Source organism: Maniola jurtina, chromosome 7 (assembly GCF_905333055.1).
Source record: "Maniola jurtina chromosome 7, ilManJurt1.1, whole genome shotgun sequence".
Classification (NCBI taxonomy): Eukaryota; Metazoa; Arthropoda; class Insecta; order Lepidoptera; family Nymphalidae; genus Maniola; species Maniola jurtina.
In genome coordinates, this window is record NC_060035.1 from 3829986 (window position 1) to 3850171 (window position 20186).

Sequence of the window (20186 nt, forward strand, 5' to 3'; positions counted from 1 at the left end):
TTCATAAGAAAGCCCTTTCATAAGATACCCCATTTGGTACCTATAGTTATCTTATTTTGAAAATTGAAACACATTTTAATTTTTTTTAAATGATGTAACCACAAATTCACGAGTTTCAGATTTATTACTGTACTTGTGCTATAAGACCTACCTACCTACCAAATTTCATGATTCTAGGTCAACGGGAAGTACCCTATAGGTTTCTTGACAGACAGACAGACAGACAGACAGACAACAAAGTGATCCTATGAGGGTTCCGTTTTTCCTTTTGAGGTACGGAACCCTAAAAACTAACTTAGGAATGTTATAACATGAGCACACCTATTTTCGAGATATCAAAAGGAAATCCCGTTGCATACATTAAAGTTTTTAGTACTTACCTGAAACAGCGATAGATCCATCACCGGTAACTTTAACACAGGTGACTTTCCCCAAATGCCCTGATAGCAGATGCACATCGGATCCAGTGTTAATGTCCCACACGATTAGATTGTAGTCCCACGATCCGGACACCACTTGCGTCTTGTTCGTTATGGACACTGCCACGCAGGTCACTATGTCTGAATGGCCTACCAGAACCTATACGACAAGGAAAAGCTTCAGATTATATCATGGTCCTACTTAGAGTTAACTTTTATCTTACAAAACGCTGTCTTCGACTTTGTCATTTCATAAAAGAGCAAAGCAAAAAACCGTCAATAAAGTTACACAATATATTTTATTATCTATCTAAAGTTTTCCCACTTTCTTCCCATGACAGCACGTAAATAAAAGTTTTTTTCTTGAGAACGAAAACTAGTCTGCGGAACGGTCTTTGTTTGCAAATTGGTTTGATTTTGATAAGTTAAGAGATAGAAAATTATTAAAAAGTTATTAACTTCATGCGTGGGAATAATTCCATGATTTCACGCTTCTCTTATTTTCAGAGGACATTGATTTTATTGTTTTTTATAGATCTTTCCGTAAAAATATTGTTTTCCTTATAAGTTGACTTTGTTTACGACTTGGGTTTTATTTTTGGGACATCGTGAAACAAAGAAAAATTTACGAAATACTAAGTAAAATTACTAACCTGTGATAATTTCCCGCCATCCAATTGCCAAACTTTCAGCGACATATCCATAGAGCCTGTCACGACATGCTGCGAGTCGGCCGTCAAAGCGAAACAAGTCACTCGTTCAGCGTGGGAAACTGAACGCTTTTCCTCCCCGCTGTCTCCTTCAGCTAACGCCCAGATTCTGACTGAATTGTCTCCATCTGACAATACCTAAGAGAATAGAAACATATTTTATTTGGCGTAAGATTTTTAGAAGTAATACATGAAACACAATGTTTAATACCGCCTGAATTTAATGGAAAAGTTTTAGGAAGAAGTCCGGAATGACGACACAAAAATATTTAAAAGAAAAACTTTGCGAATTACTCAAACTTATTTGAAGAAACTTTTTCTTAAGAATTTGCTAACAACACTTAAAAATTTAATTCCTAACAATTTCTAGAATTTTTGGGGAAGTTACATTAACATTACAAGTCATCATCGTCAAATCAATCCATCACCAGTCCACTACTGAGCACGGGACTCTCTCATTAGAAGAAGGAAGAACAAAACATGTTGTTGCTGTATTGTCGTACTTATAGTACAAATATTTAAGACTAGGGGATACCCGCGGCTTCTCCCGCGTGGAATTTCGATTTTTTAATCCCGTAGGAACTCTTTGATTTTCCGGGATAAAAAGTAGCCTATGTCCTTCCCCGGGATGTATCCCAAGCCTGTACCAAAGCGGTTGGGCCGTGAAAACATAGCAGACAGACAAACAGACACACTCTCGCATTTATAATATTTGTATGGATTAGAAAGGTATACCTAATTAATGTTCTAACTGGACAGCTAGAAACTGTACAGAAATACAAGGCGAAGATTTTTAATTACTTACTTTAAAAAAAAGGCTAGAATTAAATCCTTTGTACGAAAATTACTTTGTTCTGTGTCTAAATTAAAGAACACTTTTTAATTATTCCATTGTGAGAGACAAAAGTTTACAGACAGAATTTATAAAGTTCATCTAATTCTACGAGTGAGAGACATTGAGTGAATTTAATTATGACTGTTAAGAAACATGCCTACTTAATATGAAAAAAGGGTGTGTAGAGTTGATGGATAACCACAACAATTACAATGATCACAGAATTTTTAGTAGTGCCTTACAGCGACAGGGCTCACTCCGCAAAGACGTTTTACGAAATAGTGATTCTATTGTTAGGTACAACACAATGAAGTGCATTTTTAACCTCCGACCCAAAAAGAGGGGTGTTATAAGTTTGACGAGTGTGTCTGTGTATCTGTGCATCGGTGTATCTGACTGTGGCATCGTAGCTCCTAAACGAATGAACCGATTGTAATTTAATATTTTTGTTTGAAAGGTGGCTTGACTGAGAGTGTTTTAGCTATAATTGAAGAAAATCGGTTCAGCCGTTTGAATTATCAGCTCTTTTCTAGTCTTCTTATAGAGGTTTTTGTGTCGGGGGTTTTTTAAATTTTGAGTTATAGCTAGCATAACACTGCGATCTAAAGTTTAAAAAACGCCTCTTTTTCTATCGCACAATTTCACCCCCCCTTAAAGGATCGAAGGGGATTGGGAGCCTCAACAACGGTTTGCGCCGTAGCCCGTAGCTGTATTAAATATCCGGTTACGTGACCAAGTGAGCCCAATAATGGGTAATAATATGTATTTATGAGTAATAATTACACTCAAGGGCCCTGAAATTCAAATATCAGGGCGTTGTCTGATAAAAAATAGTAATAATTTACAAATGATTTACCCATTAGTCTGAGTACCAACGATGCTTACTTAGTACATAGCAATATTTTCGCGCGCATGCGGCACACACTCTTGGAACTACAAACTGGATTTGTGAACTTATGCAAAAGAAAAACCGCAGTTACTGACAAAATTCAATTTATTGTACTATACAAAAGTTTCTTTATTAGGTATATCACTTTTTAGTGGTAGTAAAAATATAACTCAGCCAATATTAAGCTGGCGTGGAAGAATTACCATCCTTAACAGATGAGATTGATGGAACAGGATTTAAAAATCGTCACTTGGTATTAGTTATTTGAGTCGCGATAATTTATGTAAAGATTTGAAAACCATTAGAAGCTTTCAAACCATTGATCGATGAGTCTAGAAGCGGATTTATTTGAAGCTGGAATCTGAATTTGAGGGTATTTAAGTGAGCTAATTGCCAGCTGCGACTCTGAGAGTAAATTGATGAAGTTGAGCGTAGACTTGGCATATACGCTTCACATACGAATGCGAACCAGTGGCTAGTGACTTATGTTGGTTTAGAATGTAGTTTGAGATAGTCATGATTGATAACTTCCAAGGATTATGTCACGAAGACAAAATATTATTGTATTTATGTAGTAATGTATTTGTTATTGTTATTGTTACTTCTAAATAAATAGAATGCTATGCAAATGCAGATGATCTTCTTTCTTCGGCAACTTTTTCAATATGTTCATCTTAAGAATAAAAAGTAATCCATGCATATTTAGGTCTGCCTGGTGATTCGCTTACTCAGTAAGTATTCTACACTAAACGATAGCCACCGAGCTGCTCATTTGATATTGGTTGGTTCTACATGGCTGCTTCACTTAGTGATAAAAAAAAAAATTTCGTAGAAAACCTTCAATGGATTAAAAACAAAATATGTCAAATGAGCTCGGTATGGCTACCATTCAGTGTTGAACATTAAGTTAGCGAATCATTCCGCTGCACTGGTCTTGAACTTAGCTGGCATCAGGCCGGCATACTTATAGAATAAGAAACTACCCTTGACATGATATTTCGTAAAAGCAGAAAGGCCTAGGAACGTTCATTGATGAAAATTTAAGCAGCACTCATTTCGTCAACTAACCCTTGAATACAAATTAATGGTCATCATCATCATCATCATCATCAGCCTGTGAACGTCCACTGTTGGACATAGGCCTTCCCTATAGAACGCCACCACACCCGGTCCTCAGCCTTCCTCATCCAGCCACTTCCCGCCAGCCGCTTTATATCGTCGGTCCATCGTGCTGGAGGGCGTCCCACACTACGTTTGCTTAAACGCGGTCTCCACTCAAGGACTTTCCGGCTCCAACGGCCATCGCCTCTACGACAGGCATGGCCTGTCCACTGCCACTTCAGCTTGCTAATAGTTTGGGCTATGTATAGTCATAAATTAATGGTACTAACCGCAAACTTCATGTTGAGCGTAACGTCGATGCTGGCGGTAGGGCACGTAGCCGAGTGAAGTACGATGCCAGAGTCGACGAGCCAAACGTGAACGTTCCTTGCTCGGTCACCCGACATGGCGCGGCGACCATCCGACATCATCAGCAGAGTTTGTAGTGCTGATTGGTGACCCTAGATTTTGGAAAATGTCTTTAGTTTCATTTTTAACCCCCGACCCAAAAAGAGGGGTGTTATAAGTTTGACGTGTGTATCTGTATATCTGTGTGTCTGTGTATCTGTGTATCTGTGTATCTGTGTATCTGTCTGTGGCATCGTAGCGCCTAAACGAATGAACCGATTTTAATTTAGTTTTTTTTGTTTGAAAGGTGGCTTGATCGAGAGTGTTCTTAGCTATAATCCAAAAAAATTGGTTGCGCCATTTAAAAGTTATCAGCTCTTTTCTAGTTTTCTTGTAGAAAAGAAGGTTAACTAACCGTTAGGTTCATAATATTATGTCAATTGACAAATGTCAAGCTGTCGAGATGGACGTTGCCTAGATACATAATTATTTATTTGAAAATGATGTTTTGGAAAACTCAGATACTTTGGATACCTATAATCCTAGAAAATCAGCCCTAAGTTCAGCCGCTTGTTCAGCCGTTTGAAAGTTATCAGCTCTTTTCTAGTTACGGTAACCTTCACTTGTCGGGGGTGTTATAAATTTTTAATTTACACTTGTCCCACATAGCTATAAACTTCATTCTTGGTCAGTACAATATTATATTTGCTTTTGTTTCGATACCTACACAGCTTTTGACTGTTACAGTACCTTGCAAAAAGAGCATTAAGTGCTGAAACTCAAAACTGCGATGTGACGTCGTGCCTATCCGTCGTCACAAAACAATTCATTCGGGCAGCTCTACTCTTTGAGGAGCGAATTTACGCTGCGCGGTTTAACACATTGCGATTGCACATGCTATCCAATTGCAGTTTTGAGTCTAGACCCTGATCTTAAAAAGAAAGTACTAACCTTATAGGTCAATGAAGAAGAATTATCAGCGAGTTGCCACACGACCACCGTTCTATCTTCAGATCCACTCAGTACCAATAAGTTATTGGGACTGAATGTAACACAAGTGATGTGGCCCAAATGTCCGTTCAGTGTGGTTTGCAATCGGTGTGTGGACAGTTGCCAGACTCTAACCAATCCGCGCGCACAACCACTAGCTGCTAACTGGCCATCCCTGGATACTTCTAAACAGCTTATTGGTATCAGTTCACTTTGTTCTGCCTATCCAAAGAAATTCATCAATTAGTTGGCAATACAGTAAGAGTAATTCAGACATGGAAGCTAAATCAGATATACAAAGTTAGTAAAGATAAAGAAGACGTATTGAGTAACATAAAGAAGAGACGAGAAAAATCTACGAAAATAAGGATATCGAAACAAAATAATACATATTTTGTTCTAATAATTTTTTACCCCATAACATACACTCATCGCTGATGGAATTTGTACAATTTAGAAGTAAATATTAATATATGGGTCAAAATATTAACGATGTAGGTACCGGGTGAATTAGATAATATGTTAGAACTTTATTGAAGTCAAAATAAATACAAGTAAACTTTTTCAAAGAAACTGGTGGGAAGTGGCTGGATGAGGAAGACTGAGGACCGGAAAGGGAAACCCTATTTTCAATAGTAGATATCTATAGGATGATGATGATGAAGCATTTTGAGTTTTTGGTGTAGGTAAACTTACTTGTAGCAAAGTTATGTTTGTGGTAGATTTTGTCTGTCTTCGTTTCAACATTTTTGTAGGCCTGAAGTTAGTCAGGTTATCCTCAGTGTGGAATGAATATATTGTCACTCTGTTGCCACCTTGGAAAGAAAACACAGCTTTTGCACATTGTCGCAGCAGTAACATAAAAAACGACTTTATTTTGTCACTTCTTTTACTGGATTTTTACATACAGTAATGCATATAGCCGGCATACTTTATATATTTATATTTATATTGCAGTAACGCTTTGATACAAAATTACAGAGTTTTTCATCGGGTTAGCTATCAGCAAAATTAATCTTTAACATCATGGTAGTTCCTAATCAAATTTCAAAGATTCATTTTTTTCGTACTTGGACTTTGTAACATTTATGGGATACCTAACCCACCTACCTAAGTAAAGGATACTTCTTAATTTGACCCGTTTTTAGACTAAAAACTTTAGGTGCAGTTTAAAATTAGGTTTAACTTGTATGACGTATGGGATAGATGAGTTTAACATTTGTTTAACTTTAAATTGCGTGAAAAGTTTTTGTAAGCGATTACATTTTATAGTTTCAGGAGCTTAAACTTTTATGAGTTTATGCGAATGTTACATTCTCAACTCATAAAACTTTCTCTTAAACAAAGTTGTGCGACTATAATCTATTGAAACTTTATTTGTTTACTCGTCATGACTTACCAGCAGCCAAAAGAAAGTGGTCCTTGTCAGCAATCGCCAGAGCCGCGAGGTCGTGCGCCGCGGCCAATGTGCGAAGTAACTGGGCAGTGTGCAGGCTGTATATGTAGATACGCTGATCGGCACAGCCCACTGATACCCTGGACGAGTCGTGCCCAACGCAGAAACATTTTACCTGTTGGAATTAAAGAGATGACACCAGATATTACATATCTAAGTACATCGATTTGTTACGTAGTGAAACATTATTTTGGAAATCTAAGTTGCCCGTATTATCCTTAGACCTTAATACTGACCTAAAAAATTTCATCTATACAAGATAGATACCTACCCAAAGACTCTCTTTAGAGAGTAAGAAAGTCTTCACCCTCTTTGAGGATCACTAAATTGCTTTAGCTCTGCTCTTACTCTTGGGTGTGAGAAATAATTTACTTTCAATTCGTAGAGAGTGCCCTTTAGCTCGATTCATCTCAAACATTTAGGGATGATCTAATCATAACTGTTCGCTTTGGCCCATTGACGAAATAATGATTTATTTGGGGCCCTTTTTGTTTCGTTATTTATTGTTACACTTTGAGGAAAAGTTTTGGTAAGACAATATTTTTGTTGAGATAAATGGTGAAGCATTTGCTTAAAATTAGTTGTACATTTTTCCTTAAAATTAAGTGTCTACTAGCAATAAAACTTGTAAAAATCAGCTGTCATTGTCATGTCCAATATCAATATCTTAAACTTAAATACTTCACAATCAGCCACACAATCACACACACACATACCCGCACACGCACACACACACACACACACATGCACACACACACACACACACACACACACACACACACACACACACGCACACACACAAACACACACACACAATATAGTCAATGTTTTTATTGTACACCACGAATAAAATTAAAAAGAATATCATAAGACGCAAGGTCTTAGTTCGAGGCGAACTAGGTAATAAACTTTCTTAAACCAACAACAATGAAACTTGTTTATCTTTGCAGCGTTGTTTATCACATAATCCTATGTAACTCGGCAAGTTGCTTGCTTTTTCAAACTTCCCAAAGCATCATTCACACGTGAGCCTCCTAAGTTCTTCCGCTTTGCCAAAGTTACCCAAAACTTTGCGAATATTAATAGGGGTCGTATGTGAATCAAATTATGAACAAAGCTGTGAAACTTTCATGCATATTAATAACAAACGTTTTCTCAAATATTTCTGGTTCTTAGATTCTGAGATACTCTAACTTTTCGAAATTGAATTTCTAAACGAATTGGCTGAGGTCTGGTTTTGTAGCAAGCTTCGGTCGTGTCCAGTTATCATCATTCTGGCAAAGCTTCCTGTAAAGCTGTTTGCACGTTCCAGTAGCTGCGATGGCGCTTGAAAACTGGTTAGCACTAAGTAAACGAAGCTTTAGTTTTAAGTTACGTAACTAATTATCATCACTATATCGTACAAATTTAACAATTTCGATCATCAAAAGGAGTACAATTGTACCTACTTCGAATAAATGATTTTGACTTTGACTTTGAAGTTTGTATGATATTAAAAGTAAATGATTAAACCAACCAAAGTCATGGAATAGTACTATAATTATAAAAACAAAAGTGTGTGTGTCTATAAAACTTTTGTTGTTCAACAATTCTTGAAGGAATTACAAACAGATAACTATCCTGGAGACAGATATAGGTTAGGTACATTTTATAATGGAAATTCAAAGGGTTCCCGCACGATTTTTAAAATCCTTGATTCATGCGGGTGAGTTGCGGGCATCAGATATTATAAAAATAAGAATCAAACTTCGTTTGTATGGGTGTGTGCTCTGAGGAGATTCTTTTAAACTGCATCATCACAAGTGTAAAATCCCGCCATCGTATAATATCACAATTTTACAAGTTCTCGTTATACAACATCTCTCATCATGACTAATGGTTTGTAATTCAAAAGCTTTTATTACGAAAGTCTCTTCACAAACAGAACTGAAAGGTGAGCTACATTTCTCTCGTAATAATCTGCCCTTTGAACTTTTGATTTTGAACAATAGCGTAAATTGCGTATTATTATTTATATAGGTTTCGAAACTATCTAAGGGTTTTCATTGTAAATAATTATTTGTGTTACAAAAGGAGAGTAAATATTTATTATGTAGGATACATATTACATATCTCGAAACTCATTTTGTCCCAAAACTTTAGTAGGTAAAATTATAGAGGTGTGAAATTATTACATTACGTACAACCACCGAAATAATCTTGATCTATATTCTGAAGCTTAAGAAAGCAACAACTACTGACGTAGTGATGTATCTCAATAAGCAATAACACCTAAACAAACAATCAATCTATAATAAAGTTCGGTGAAGCAAATACCTATGCGAATAATAATCTCCGTTACATATTCATCTTATTGCCTATAGAAACAATTCAAGGATATGTTGATCTATACATTTTCTTCATCAAGAAGTACTGAATATTGATGGATCGTTTTATTAACGAATAACCTAAGGCTAGAAAATATTCAATGATACACTGAAGAAATCCTGAATCGAACATTCTGAATTCAATTTTATTGTTGTCTGTCTTCTGTGTTTGGAGTTTGTACTAAACGTAGTTGCGCCGGGTTTTGAGAGTAAACTTTTTCGATGATTAGAATAAAGTTCCAAGAATCGAGTAAATAGGCAAAGAGACGTATTCAAACCATATTATTTATGTCTAATGCTGGCTGTCAAGCGCAATTCTACCCATATTCATATCTAAATATCAATAGGTTATCTTGTTTAAAAAAAAAGAATGCTGATAAAGGAACTTACGTTTATTATTCTTATATTACTGAAATCTTCTCTTATAATGTTATACCTGACTGTAAATAATAACATTAAAACTAATTATTCAGTACAATGAAGTATTCAGATACGATTTACCTACTAGTGCCTATTGGGATGAGCGTCATCTATTGTGCCACAAAATAACATCGCAGTTGGTAGAATTAACTTTTTTAAACGTATAAAAGTTACCCTTTGAAGTGGTGTTAAGTTAATTAGTCCTTAATTAACTACGTTAGGTTTATTCTCGGTAAAACTCATGTTCCACAGAATTCAAACGCACGGTGAAACGAAGACAATTAAGAGAATGGATGCCTAATTGGATTATGTTATTTTAAGTAATTGAAGGATATTAAGTTAAACGAAGTAGCTTCTTAATGGTTGTGACGAGGTCCAGGTAGGTGAAAGGAATTAATTAAAAGAAGAGTAGGTAATTGGGTACAGAATTGCTTTTTTATTAAGGAAATCACAGTTAAATACGAGTGCTCCATTTCCATTATAAAGTTCTAAATCCTTATACTTACGGGGAATTTACTAATTTTGTCTCAGTTTCATATTTTTCGTTTTATGTTTGGGGACTTAAACGGGATAATCAGTACCATCTAGGAACCATGCGACTTTTTCCAAATGTTATAGTTTTTGGGTAACCCGCAGTTCTGCCCATTCCCTTCTGCGGTCAGGAATACACCTGACTTGAATGCCCGACAACGCACATCCTAAAATCATCAAGGTGGTGTTTGGTCTAGATGCATGAAAGCACAGGAGTACCTTTAACATAGGGTAGTAACTATAGAAATGATTTTGAAAATACGTCAGCACCCCTAATCAGATTTTACGCGGCATTCCTGAGACTACCAGACAAAATATAAAATAACTAGCTGTCCCAGCCCAACTTCCCTCAAATGGAATTTTAGAAAATCGGTGAGGCAGTGGAATTTCCAAAAATCCTGAAACAGGTCGGTGTTTCAAATGTAAGCTTTCTTTCCCGTTTTTAAACCATTTAATTTAGGGGTGGATTTCCTAAAAATTCTGACAAACATATTTCTGAACTTTTGACCGAAAGCCTAAATACCTACCAAGCTCCGTTAATATAGATACCTAACTAGAAAACTTACGGACTTTCTAAAATTCGTTTTTTATTGAGTGCCTACGTCAAAAGAACCGACGATCTTTCAAGTTTCTAAGCTCGTTTCTCGTTGATAGATCAATGAGTCAATCAGTCAGGACAAGCCTTTTACAATATGTAAAATAAGTTTTAATTAAAATAAACATTAGGTACTCACGCTCATAATGTACCTAACATTACGAGATTCGAAAACAAAACCAACAATGTACGACTGTACGTGGTTGAATTTAAATATTCAAGTTGAGTTGTGCGAGTTTGAATATTATGTTAGCGTTCAAAAGTTTATTACGGAACAAGTGCGTTCATTTCACAAAAAGTTGCGTAATCAAAACAATGTTCATATAACAAGGCGCGGTAATACAATAAAGAAAAGTTTTGATCATTGAAAAGGCTTGTATTGTAATAAACTCGAAGTTAGTATATTGTTTCCAGTTATTAATTATTATGTAGCTTGAAAAACATTTTTAAGGTTTCTGTTACCTCAGTATAAAAAAAGCGCAAAAAAGTTCTGCGTGCCAACAAATACCTACGTTGCGTCGAGTTTTGTGGAGTAAGAATTTGGTAGTGCTTGAAGTACCTACTCGTAAGTTAAATCATGACATGCATTTGAAGTGCCCTATATTTTGTTTATTATATAATATATAAATCACTACGAATATTATAAGAGCGAAAGAAAGTGTGTTTGTTTATTAGTTTGTTCTTCAATCACGTCGCAAGGAAGCAGCGGATTGACGTGATATTTGCATGGAGTTAAAGACCTGGGGAATGGTACGGGTTACTTTTTATCCCGGAAAATTAAAGTTCCTAATGAATTTTGAAAGTAACTAAAACAATAAATATGACGAAAATCATAGCAATAAATTAAAGATACTGGACAAATCGGCCGACTCATCAAAATCTGTAACTTTTCCAGCTTTTAAACCAAGCATGATTATTACTTATTTATTAATTAATTTATTTAAGAGCATTGTAGCACGATGATCCAAGAACAAGTTAGAGAAAAATGTTCTTTCATGTAACATTAAAGCATGTATGTTATATTTATAAAACATCCGTACATGTATGTAACAATCCGCACGCGAGGGGTCAAGCCTAAGAGCACTTTCTGCGAATCACCGGTAATTTATTACCACACCAAAAACGTAAGGAGTTGAAACAGTTCAGCATTCCTCCATTACCGCTCCCAATGACTGTGGGAACAATTTGGGGAATTCCCATCTGCCTCACTCATTATACCCTCATTTGCCTTGTTAGCGAAATAATTAACGATTGTTATGTTTGTTACCATGTGTTTCTCGGATTTCTACAGTTCAGTAGGGTAAGTTAATGTAAGAAGTCTACCTATGCCGGGGTATATAGGTACCGGCATTACCTATGGTGTAGAGTTTCCAGCGCTCATGGTCATATTATGGTGTTTAGGGGCACCTAGCACCGCTCGCGACGTCTCCAAAGCGAATGTGTTGCTCACGGCGCTCTAAACACTTTAAAATTAACGAAAAGTTGTGCTTTTTATTCTTGTAAGCCTTCCTTTTTTAAAATACTTTTTAGTTTTCTACCTCACGGGTTCACGCGGGGTGTATCTACTGTAAACAGGCTATACGAGTAATTGCTTTCCAATTCGATGTTCACCATCGATTTCGATTCGGCCGCCATGTATGAAATAAATTATATCCCAAAATCTTTCTTAGTTTCAATCAATATTGCACCATTTACTCCCGAATTTTGCTGTAAGTATTTCATTTTCATCCTATGTCTACAGAGCGCCAGGGTATTGATTGCACCTGGACTCTACATTGACTAGAGCCAGCCCTGACTATGGATGACATCAGTCAATACAGTCACGAACGTGGTAAACTCGTGTGAATGCCGAAGTTTTTACTCAAAACTTCGGCCGGGTAAAGTTTGAAATTCTGTTGCACCAGCTAGCTTCAAGAGTTGTTCTCAAATGGATTTCCATCGGCAAGTTTATAACCTAATTTCAAGAACTCAAACGTTAAATAATAGGTAAGTATATATTTGCGCCTAAAATGAAGTAGCTATATCCTCAGCTAGGCCAGTCGGTCTGACATCTGGGGCTCGATTACATAATTGCAGCAAATGAAACATAGATTTAATACAACAAATGAATTGTAGAAATGATTGATGCAGCTTGTCTATTATCAACCAGCAATCGCAACAGTTTAATAGGTTTAAAATCTCGATTACTTTACTATAACATCATTCCACCCTCCTTTTTCTACAACCGTACTGCACGCCACCGTAAGTAATTTAACCACCTGGGTATCTGGTGTAATTCAACCGCCCGTTGTGCCAGATCTTTTTGTCACGCAAATGGGAACTAGCTATAGAACTAACTCCCTTCGGCGGTGTTCCCATTGATTTCAAAATGGGAGTTTCAAAATGTTCATGGGAGACGGCAATCACTTAACATCAGATAACCTACTTACTTGTTTGCTCAATATTTTAATTTAAAAAATATCGCATATTTTGGATAACTTCAATTGTAAGAATGAAAAGAATAATCTTACCTTAGCCTTATGCCTCTTCAAAATATGTAAATGCGTGCCAGTTATAAAGGTCCGTATATGGAGCTCGTTTTCCCCCTGAAGCGTGACCAGGAATACATTGTCCTCGGTGACTTCCATTGCGTGAATCGGAACGCCGGTCGATACAGTGCTGAGCAGTGTAAAGCTGTCAACGTTCCACGTGCAAACAGTTCCATCTTGTGAACAAGTGACTAATATATCGCCATCTTGGATGACTTTTATTGTTGTGACTGGACCACGGTGGTGGTCGAGCTTAGTTACCTGAGGACAAAGATGTTTCGTTAGTTTATGTTGCATAAGTTTTAGTCAAATGAAGGAAGCGAAAAAGTTCAAGAACGCAAACGGCGCGGAGGCACTCTGAACGGATCGTGGAATTCGCCTTAGTTTAACACTATTACTGTTTGAACATGGTGTTATTACGAAATCAAAAAGGTTTTATGAGCTGCAGGTGAAGAAATCTTAAGCTTTCACAGTAGAATGTTAGTTATCATAAGAGTTGTATATTCCTTGGTCAACATCATCATGGGATATCCTCTCAGAACGAGAAGGGTTTTGCGCATAGACCAGCGTCCACCACTGGCCAAGTGTGGAGTGGCAGACAAGAGACACAATCTTTAGAGTCATTATGGAAAACTCTTGGGTGTACAGGTTCCCTCACGATATTTTCTTTCACCGTTAAAGCAAGTGATATTGAGTTGCTTTAAACGCACTCCAAAAAGTCAAAGATGCGTACGTTGCTAGGTAGATATAATATTCAGCGATAAAAATCTCAAACATAATATTCCGGACGCGTTCGTTTATTATAGCAACAAAACACACCTGCCTGAGAAAGCCACATAGTTTACTATTCTTATATTATACTCAGTATCGTAGTATCGATTACAAAACCGACGCAATTTTTCAGGGTCAAGGTCAGGAATCTCATACCTACTGAAACATCCATACTGATATTATAAATAGGAAAGTGTCTGTCTGTCTGCTAGCTTACAGTTTAACTGATTTTAATGAAATTTGGTACAAAGTTAGCTTACAACCCGGGAAAGTATATACCTAGGTTATTTTTTATCCCGGAAAATCAAAGAGTTCCCATGGGATTCTTACAGGTTCTGTTTAACAGATTTATATGAAATGTGGTACATATTGAGGTGGCTGGTCTCCCGGAAATTGACGTTACTTTTTATCCGGGAAAAGCAAAGAGTTCCCACGGGATATTTTTAAAGGAGATCTTACCAATGCTCCATCGACGAGCGACGTAACAATAACTGCGGAGTCCTCTCCTCCACTGATGACCAAGGATCGGTTCACGATTGCTGCTACACATAGAACTGGGGCTATGTGCTCTCTAAGTAAAGAATAAAAAACTATGTCATACAGAAAGCAGGTACCTACCTATTATTGAAATATATTTAACACATTAATAATAATTTTAGTAATTAAATAATAGTAATTTTCTCAGTTATTGAGATGCCCTCCCAAAACATACGTGAGGGGCACAGATCACAACGTGTAGGGGTTATCGTGACATTTAATAAATAAATAAAAATTAATTAGAGCGCGATTGATATCGCAACATCTAACATCTAGTCCACAATCTAAACACTAAAGGTATTCAATAATCCGAGTCTCGGACGGTGGTTGAAATATGTGAAAAATTGAACTGGTTTGTCTGTTTTACGACGCTCATCACGCAATAGCCCATACCATATGATACTAAGCTTTTATAGTTCAAAAGATTGCTGTAACTTTGTTAAAAATCGCCCACAGGCTTGATTCTAGTCGGGCGAAGCCCAAGTCGTACATTAGAGAAAACTACACATACATACACACATACATTTACATGTAAATGTACATTTTTTATGATACATAGAATCATCTTAGCAAACACTTTGGTAAAAGAAAAATTACACTAGGCAGGTTCCAATTTTTTATTGATACAATAAAACTTAAAGCTTATCAGCTCATTATTATTATTCCCGCGTGGAACGGTGCCAAAAATACTGGCTGCATTTCTGCGCTGGACAGCCAGGCTGATCCTTTACGCAAAAAAAATGAGTCAGAGGCCATTAACTAAGTACCTATTTAATCATATTATTACATTATGACCTTTTCAAAACTTATTTTAACATTTTGGGAAAATGATAATTAACTTCAATTCAATTAATCTTCACTAATGGCTCCAAAAACATCAATCAAAAATTCATATTATTATTTTGCACATACTATAATAATAGGTATTATTAAGAAAAACAGACCCAAATTCAAAATAATTATTTATTTAACCGTATCCCCAAGACCATAGACCGACATTATTTACTTAGGTATTTAACCAGCAAGTTAAACGTGGATTATTATATTTCAAAAGGAAATTTCATAAGTTTACACACAGAACCATTAAGTTGTGGATTCTCGCTATTGTGTTTCCGTTTTCCGAAGTTCTATTATTTTGTTTTACAGCTATCATGTTTCAAAATATTCAACTAACTTCTGTACAAAGGCAGGTTAAAGTTAACCTGGTATAAAACTTACAGAATTTTGGTCTTGACGGCCAAGGTGTGCAGGTCCCAAACAATGACGCTGGTGTCTTCAGAGCCAGTCAATAGGTATTGGGATTCTCGTGTGACACACATGCAAAGTATCCGCCCTGAGTGACCTAAAAGAAAACGAAGAAAAAGTATTAAAAAACAGCTATAGCCCATAACTATCAATGTACTTATAGGACGACTAATCATCATCATCACTATGATCAATCCATCACCGGTCAACTACTGAGCACGGGTCTCCTTTTAGAATGAGGTGGGCTTAGCAATAGTCTACCACGCTGATCCATTGCAGATTGGCAGACTTCAAATTCTTTTGAGAAAATTATGAACTTTCAGATATGCAGGTTTCCTCACGATATTTTCCTTAGCCGCTAAGGTAAGTGGTATTTGATTGCTTAATACGCACAGAACTCCGAAAGATTGAGGTGCGTACCCAGGATCGAACTCCCCACCTCTCGAATAGAAAGCCGACGTCTTGACCACTAAGCTACCAGTGCTCATGTCTAATAATATTATACATATATCCATACCTAGAATTTTTAAGTAGTAACGATTAAGTAGTATTTTTCAAGTTAAAGGATTTTTTGCAATTTGGTAAAAAAAATTATGGGATTTGCTTGTAGTAACACTAGTATTAACATGACTATTCAACTCTTTCCTTCAAAAAAGCATCAAACTTGTAGGTTAATAGGTGTAGGTAGAAAAATAGATGGGTGGGTTTGGAATCACGGTTTTTTCAGTTTTGGATTCAATCCATACCTTAAACCGCAGAATAATTGCAATTTGTAAAGTTGCGATAACGTGCCTATCTATCTATTTACGTCTAATATTTATTTGGTTATGGCTACGGGGTATCCTCCAGTCAATACGACTAAGTATTGATCGATACAGCTTCCATCTGGATCTTCATGATTTAATTAGTAGAGAACGTTATGACGCGCAGATCTGCCATCCAGGCAATAAAAGATTCACATGCTCGCGAAATTTTGAGACAAATCTAGACGAATGGCGTTAATGCGGAGATTTTATTCGGTCGTAAAAAGTTTACAGCTTGCGGCACTGAGGTTTAGCACAAAGTTAGTCCAGCTGAACAAACTTTATTGTGCAAACTTACGTCGCGAATAACGTATGTGCTCGAAAATGCGTATCACTACGATTTATTTCTTCGTTTTCTAGGTTTCGACATTTGGAAAGCTAATTTGGTAACAAATACCAGCCATTATGTTTTACCAGCTTATGCGCGCGTCTTCGTCTGCGTGGACTACACAAACAAGCCCCTATTTCCCCCTAATAAATCATTAAATCGTTTCTTAGCAGATGTTTACGTAATAAATAGCTATCTATATGCCTTTCAGCCCGATCCATCCAGTAGTTTGAGCTGTGCGTTGATAGATCAGTTAGTCAGTCACCTATTCCTTTTATGTATAGATAGGTATATATTAGATTTAACTCGCCAACTATCTGGCCATTTGGAAGTCATTCTAATTTGTGTGAATTACACACGGTCACTACAACAGCTACACAGAAGCCGAAGAAAATAACTATTCCATTTTGTATCTAAACAGGACCAAAACTTTCAGCAATGAAAGAACGGCAAAGAGATGTGGCACCTACACTTTGAAACCCGGGAAATTGGTAGGTGGGTTACAGCTACTTTGGTCGTAAGTTGCTATAATTCTAAATTATGAACTACTGTGAGGTCAGGAGATTATCTCGGTATGCCTTTTAGGGTTCCGTATCTAAAGATAAAAGGAACCCTTATAGGATCACTTCGTTGTCTTTCTATCGTATCTGTTACGACCAGACAAGGGAATCAAAACCTATAGGGTACTTTCCGTTGACCTAGAATCATGAAATTTAGCTTGTAGCTGTCTCTTTATACCACAATTAACTATTTAACGGGAAAAATCCTGAAAAGCGTGGATTTGTGGTTACATTATTAAAAAAAAAAAAACAGTTAAAAGTGTTATTTTTTGAACGATGGTACGGGACCCTTGTTGTGCAACTCCGACTCCGACTCGCACTTGACCGATTTCGTTTCTGTTTTCAATACTCCTTGCCATATCAGCGCCAAAGACCTAATTTCCCTCAAAGTCGCAACTCACAATATACGGGGCGTATCCTCAAAGAAATTGACGACCTACATAGACAAAGCCCTTTGTTTATGCGACGCCAACACAGCATCAAGGGCTCTTGCTTTCTCATCCCACGTTCGTTTAATTAGCCCGCCTAAATCTCTCGTCGGTATTACTCGGCAAGTTTGTTTGTATTTCACAAACCACGTCTATCCCAGATTACGATTGTCCCATCATATAAATTTATATTGAGCAAAGCAGACAGAAAATGTTCCCGAGTCTTTTATGTACAGGATTACTTATATAAGTCCACAAATCAAACAGGCTTATTGCCGTTATCAGGGGGCAATATTCGTGAAACTATTACATGACATACTTAACATATTTTAAGGCCATATGGAATAGTTTGTGCGACAATTATTAATTTGTATTGTACTTCGTGAATGTCGAACAAGCTTTTTCGGGCTTGAATGTCATATCAGATAAAAATTCCATGAAAAGTAAACGGCCAAGCCGTACTTTTTTAATCACGATGTAGGGTTTGTAGAATCAGAGCTTATAAGTAGAGTTATTTGTTACTAGCTGTGCCCGCGACTTCGTTCGCGTGGAATAGTGACTTTTCGGGCGAGGCGTGTAGTACTCTGTACGTTAAAAAAGTTCGCCGTGATTCTTTAAATTGACATAACTTTTTTATTTATGAACCGATTGACATGAAATAAATACTAAATGTTAAGTGAAGCTTACGACAATATATTAGTGAAAACCGTATCTAAATCGAATAAGCCGTTTCTGATATTAGCGTGCACAAACACACAGACAAACAGACAAAAAAAAATTACAATTTCGGGTTCGGCATCGATATAATAACAACCCCTGCTACTTTTTTTATATATTTCCATTGTACAGACACCACTTTTCTACAATTTTATTATATGTATAGATTTATTTTTATGAATATGATATAGTCAGGAGCATTTAAGAGCTATATACTTTGGACTTGGTATAGGTCCCATGGCCAGCACAAATCTAAGCTTAGCTAGGGGCTTTGCCTCTACTAGAGATCTCATAACTTTTTAACAGTGAAAATATTATGAACTTGTGAATCTTGGCAACCTTTACATGAAATGTTTTTGGTGGGATACTATGTAACGAATATTTATATTTAATGTCAAACGAATATACACTTAAAATCCTATACGAAGAGCATTAATTTGAAAAAGTGGAGCAAGTTTTCATGGGTTTTGTCACTTTTGCTGCATATTTGTTGTGAGTCTTATCGTACCTTCCACTTACTAAGGGTTTATGTGAGTCTCTACCGCGATCAAACTTGACAAAGATTTAAACCTTATTGTGTTTGGTTCATTTAATTCATCTGAGTGAGGGATTTATTAAAAATATGATTTATCTCTAATGTATACATAGTCAGTGAAAATATTTTTTTTTCCCTTTTTTTCATAACAATTTATTTTATACAATATACATACATAATGTGTATTTTATTATCTTTGTAGTAGGTATGTACCTACTACTTTTATACTTATTAATTTTACTTTGTGCACCATCCGAGGTTACTAAATCCGTACACCAAAGGCTGCCTGTAATAGTTTGCTATAGCAATAAGGCCGCCTTTGCACCATCTAGTATTTATTCTAATGTTTTCCGTGTATAATATGTTTGTGTGTGTAATAAAGTTTTCTAAATAAATAAATAAATAAAAGTAAGACCGCATTAGTAACAGAGCAGAACGAGGTTATTTACAAAATCTCTTTATATTCAAAAATGAAAATAGAAAAACGATATCAGCGTAAAATTACAATTTCGACCCTACCTAAAGCGATTAATGTTATTGGGTTCTTCGGCGTATCCAGAGCGACTCACGGTTTGGTTCGTTCTATACACCTGTATCTGCAATGGTAAATTGAAAATCGTGGAATTGATACCTTTTCAATGATGATATCAACGTATGTTTTGGGACGTCCTTATTTTAATCCTTATCGATTCATCTCAGTGAATAAAATGTGTCCATTAAATTAATGAATATTCAAGAAGGAAAAATATTCGATTTTATTATTCAAGTATTCCTTGCAAATACGTACGTCTATGGTGAGTAAACATTAATAGGCGAACTCTCTGGCGCAGCGGTGAGTGCTACGGTCTTTTAAGTGGGAGGTTCTGGGTTCGATTCCCGGCAGGTGCAATTTAGGAATATATAATTTCCAAATTGTTTCTGGTTTGGTCTACTGGGAGACTTCGGCCTTGGCCAATTATCACCCTACCAGCAAATGTCGCCTAGCGATTAGCGTTCCGATACAGTTCCGTCGTGTATAGGAACAAGAAACCGATAAGAAGTATGGGTTTAATAAAACCGCTATACCTCTTCCAA

At 36.5% G+C, this 20186-nt stretch overlaps 1 protein-coding gene across 5 annotated transcripts in view; it reads right to left on the reverse strand.

Annotated features, from left to right (window-relative positions):
• Positions 1-20186, reverse strand: part of LOC123866845 (protein qui-1) — a 153365-nt gene that overhangs the window by 25945 nt on the left and 107234 nt on the right. For all 5 annotated transcript variants that reach the window (XM_045908555.1, XM_045908554.1, XM_045908556.1 and 2 more), the window contains 9 exons: positions 15715-15838; positions 14419-14530; positions 13171-13449; positions 6692-6863; positions 5989-6107; positions 5254-5514; positions 4245-4415; positions 1073-1267; positions 381-579 (listed from right to left, as the gene is read on the reverse strand). In XM_045908555.1, the coding sequence (XP_045764511.1) occupies positions 381-579; positions 1073-1267; positions 4245-4415; positions 5254-5514; positions 5989-6107; positions 6692-6863; positions 13171-13449; positions 14419-14530; positions 15715-15838 (1632 nt within the window). The remainder of the gene's footprint in view (positions 1-380; positions 580-1072; positions 1268-4244; positions 4416-5253; positions 5515-5988; positions 6108-6691; positions 6864-13170; positions 13450-14418; positions 14531-15714; positions 15839-20186) is intronic.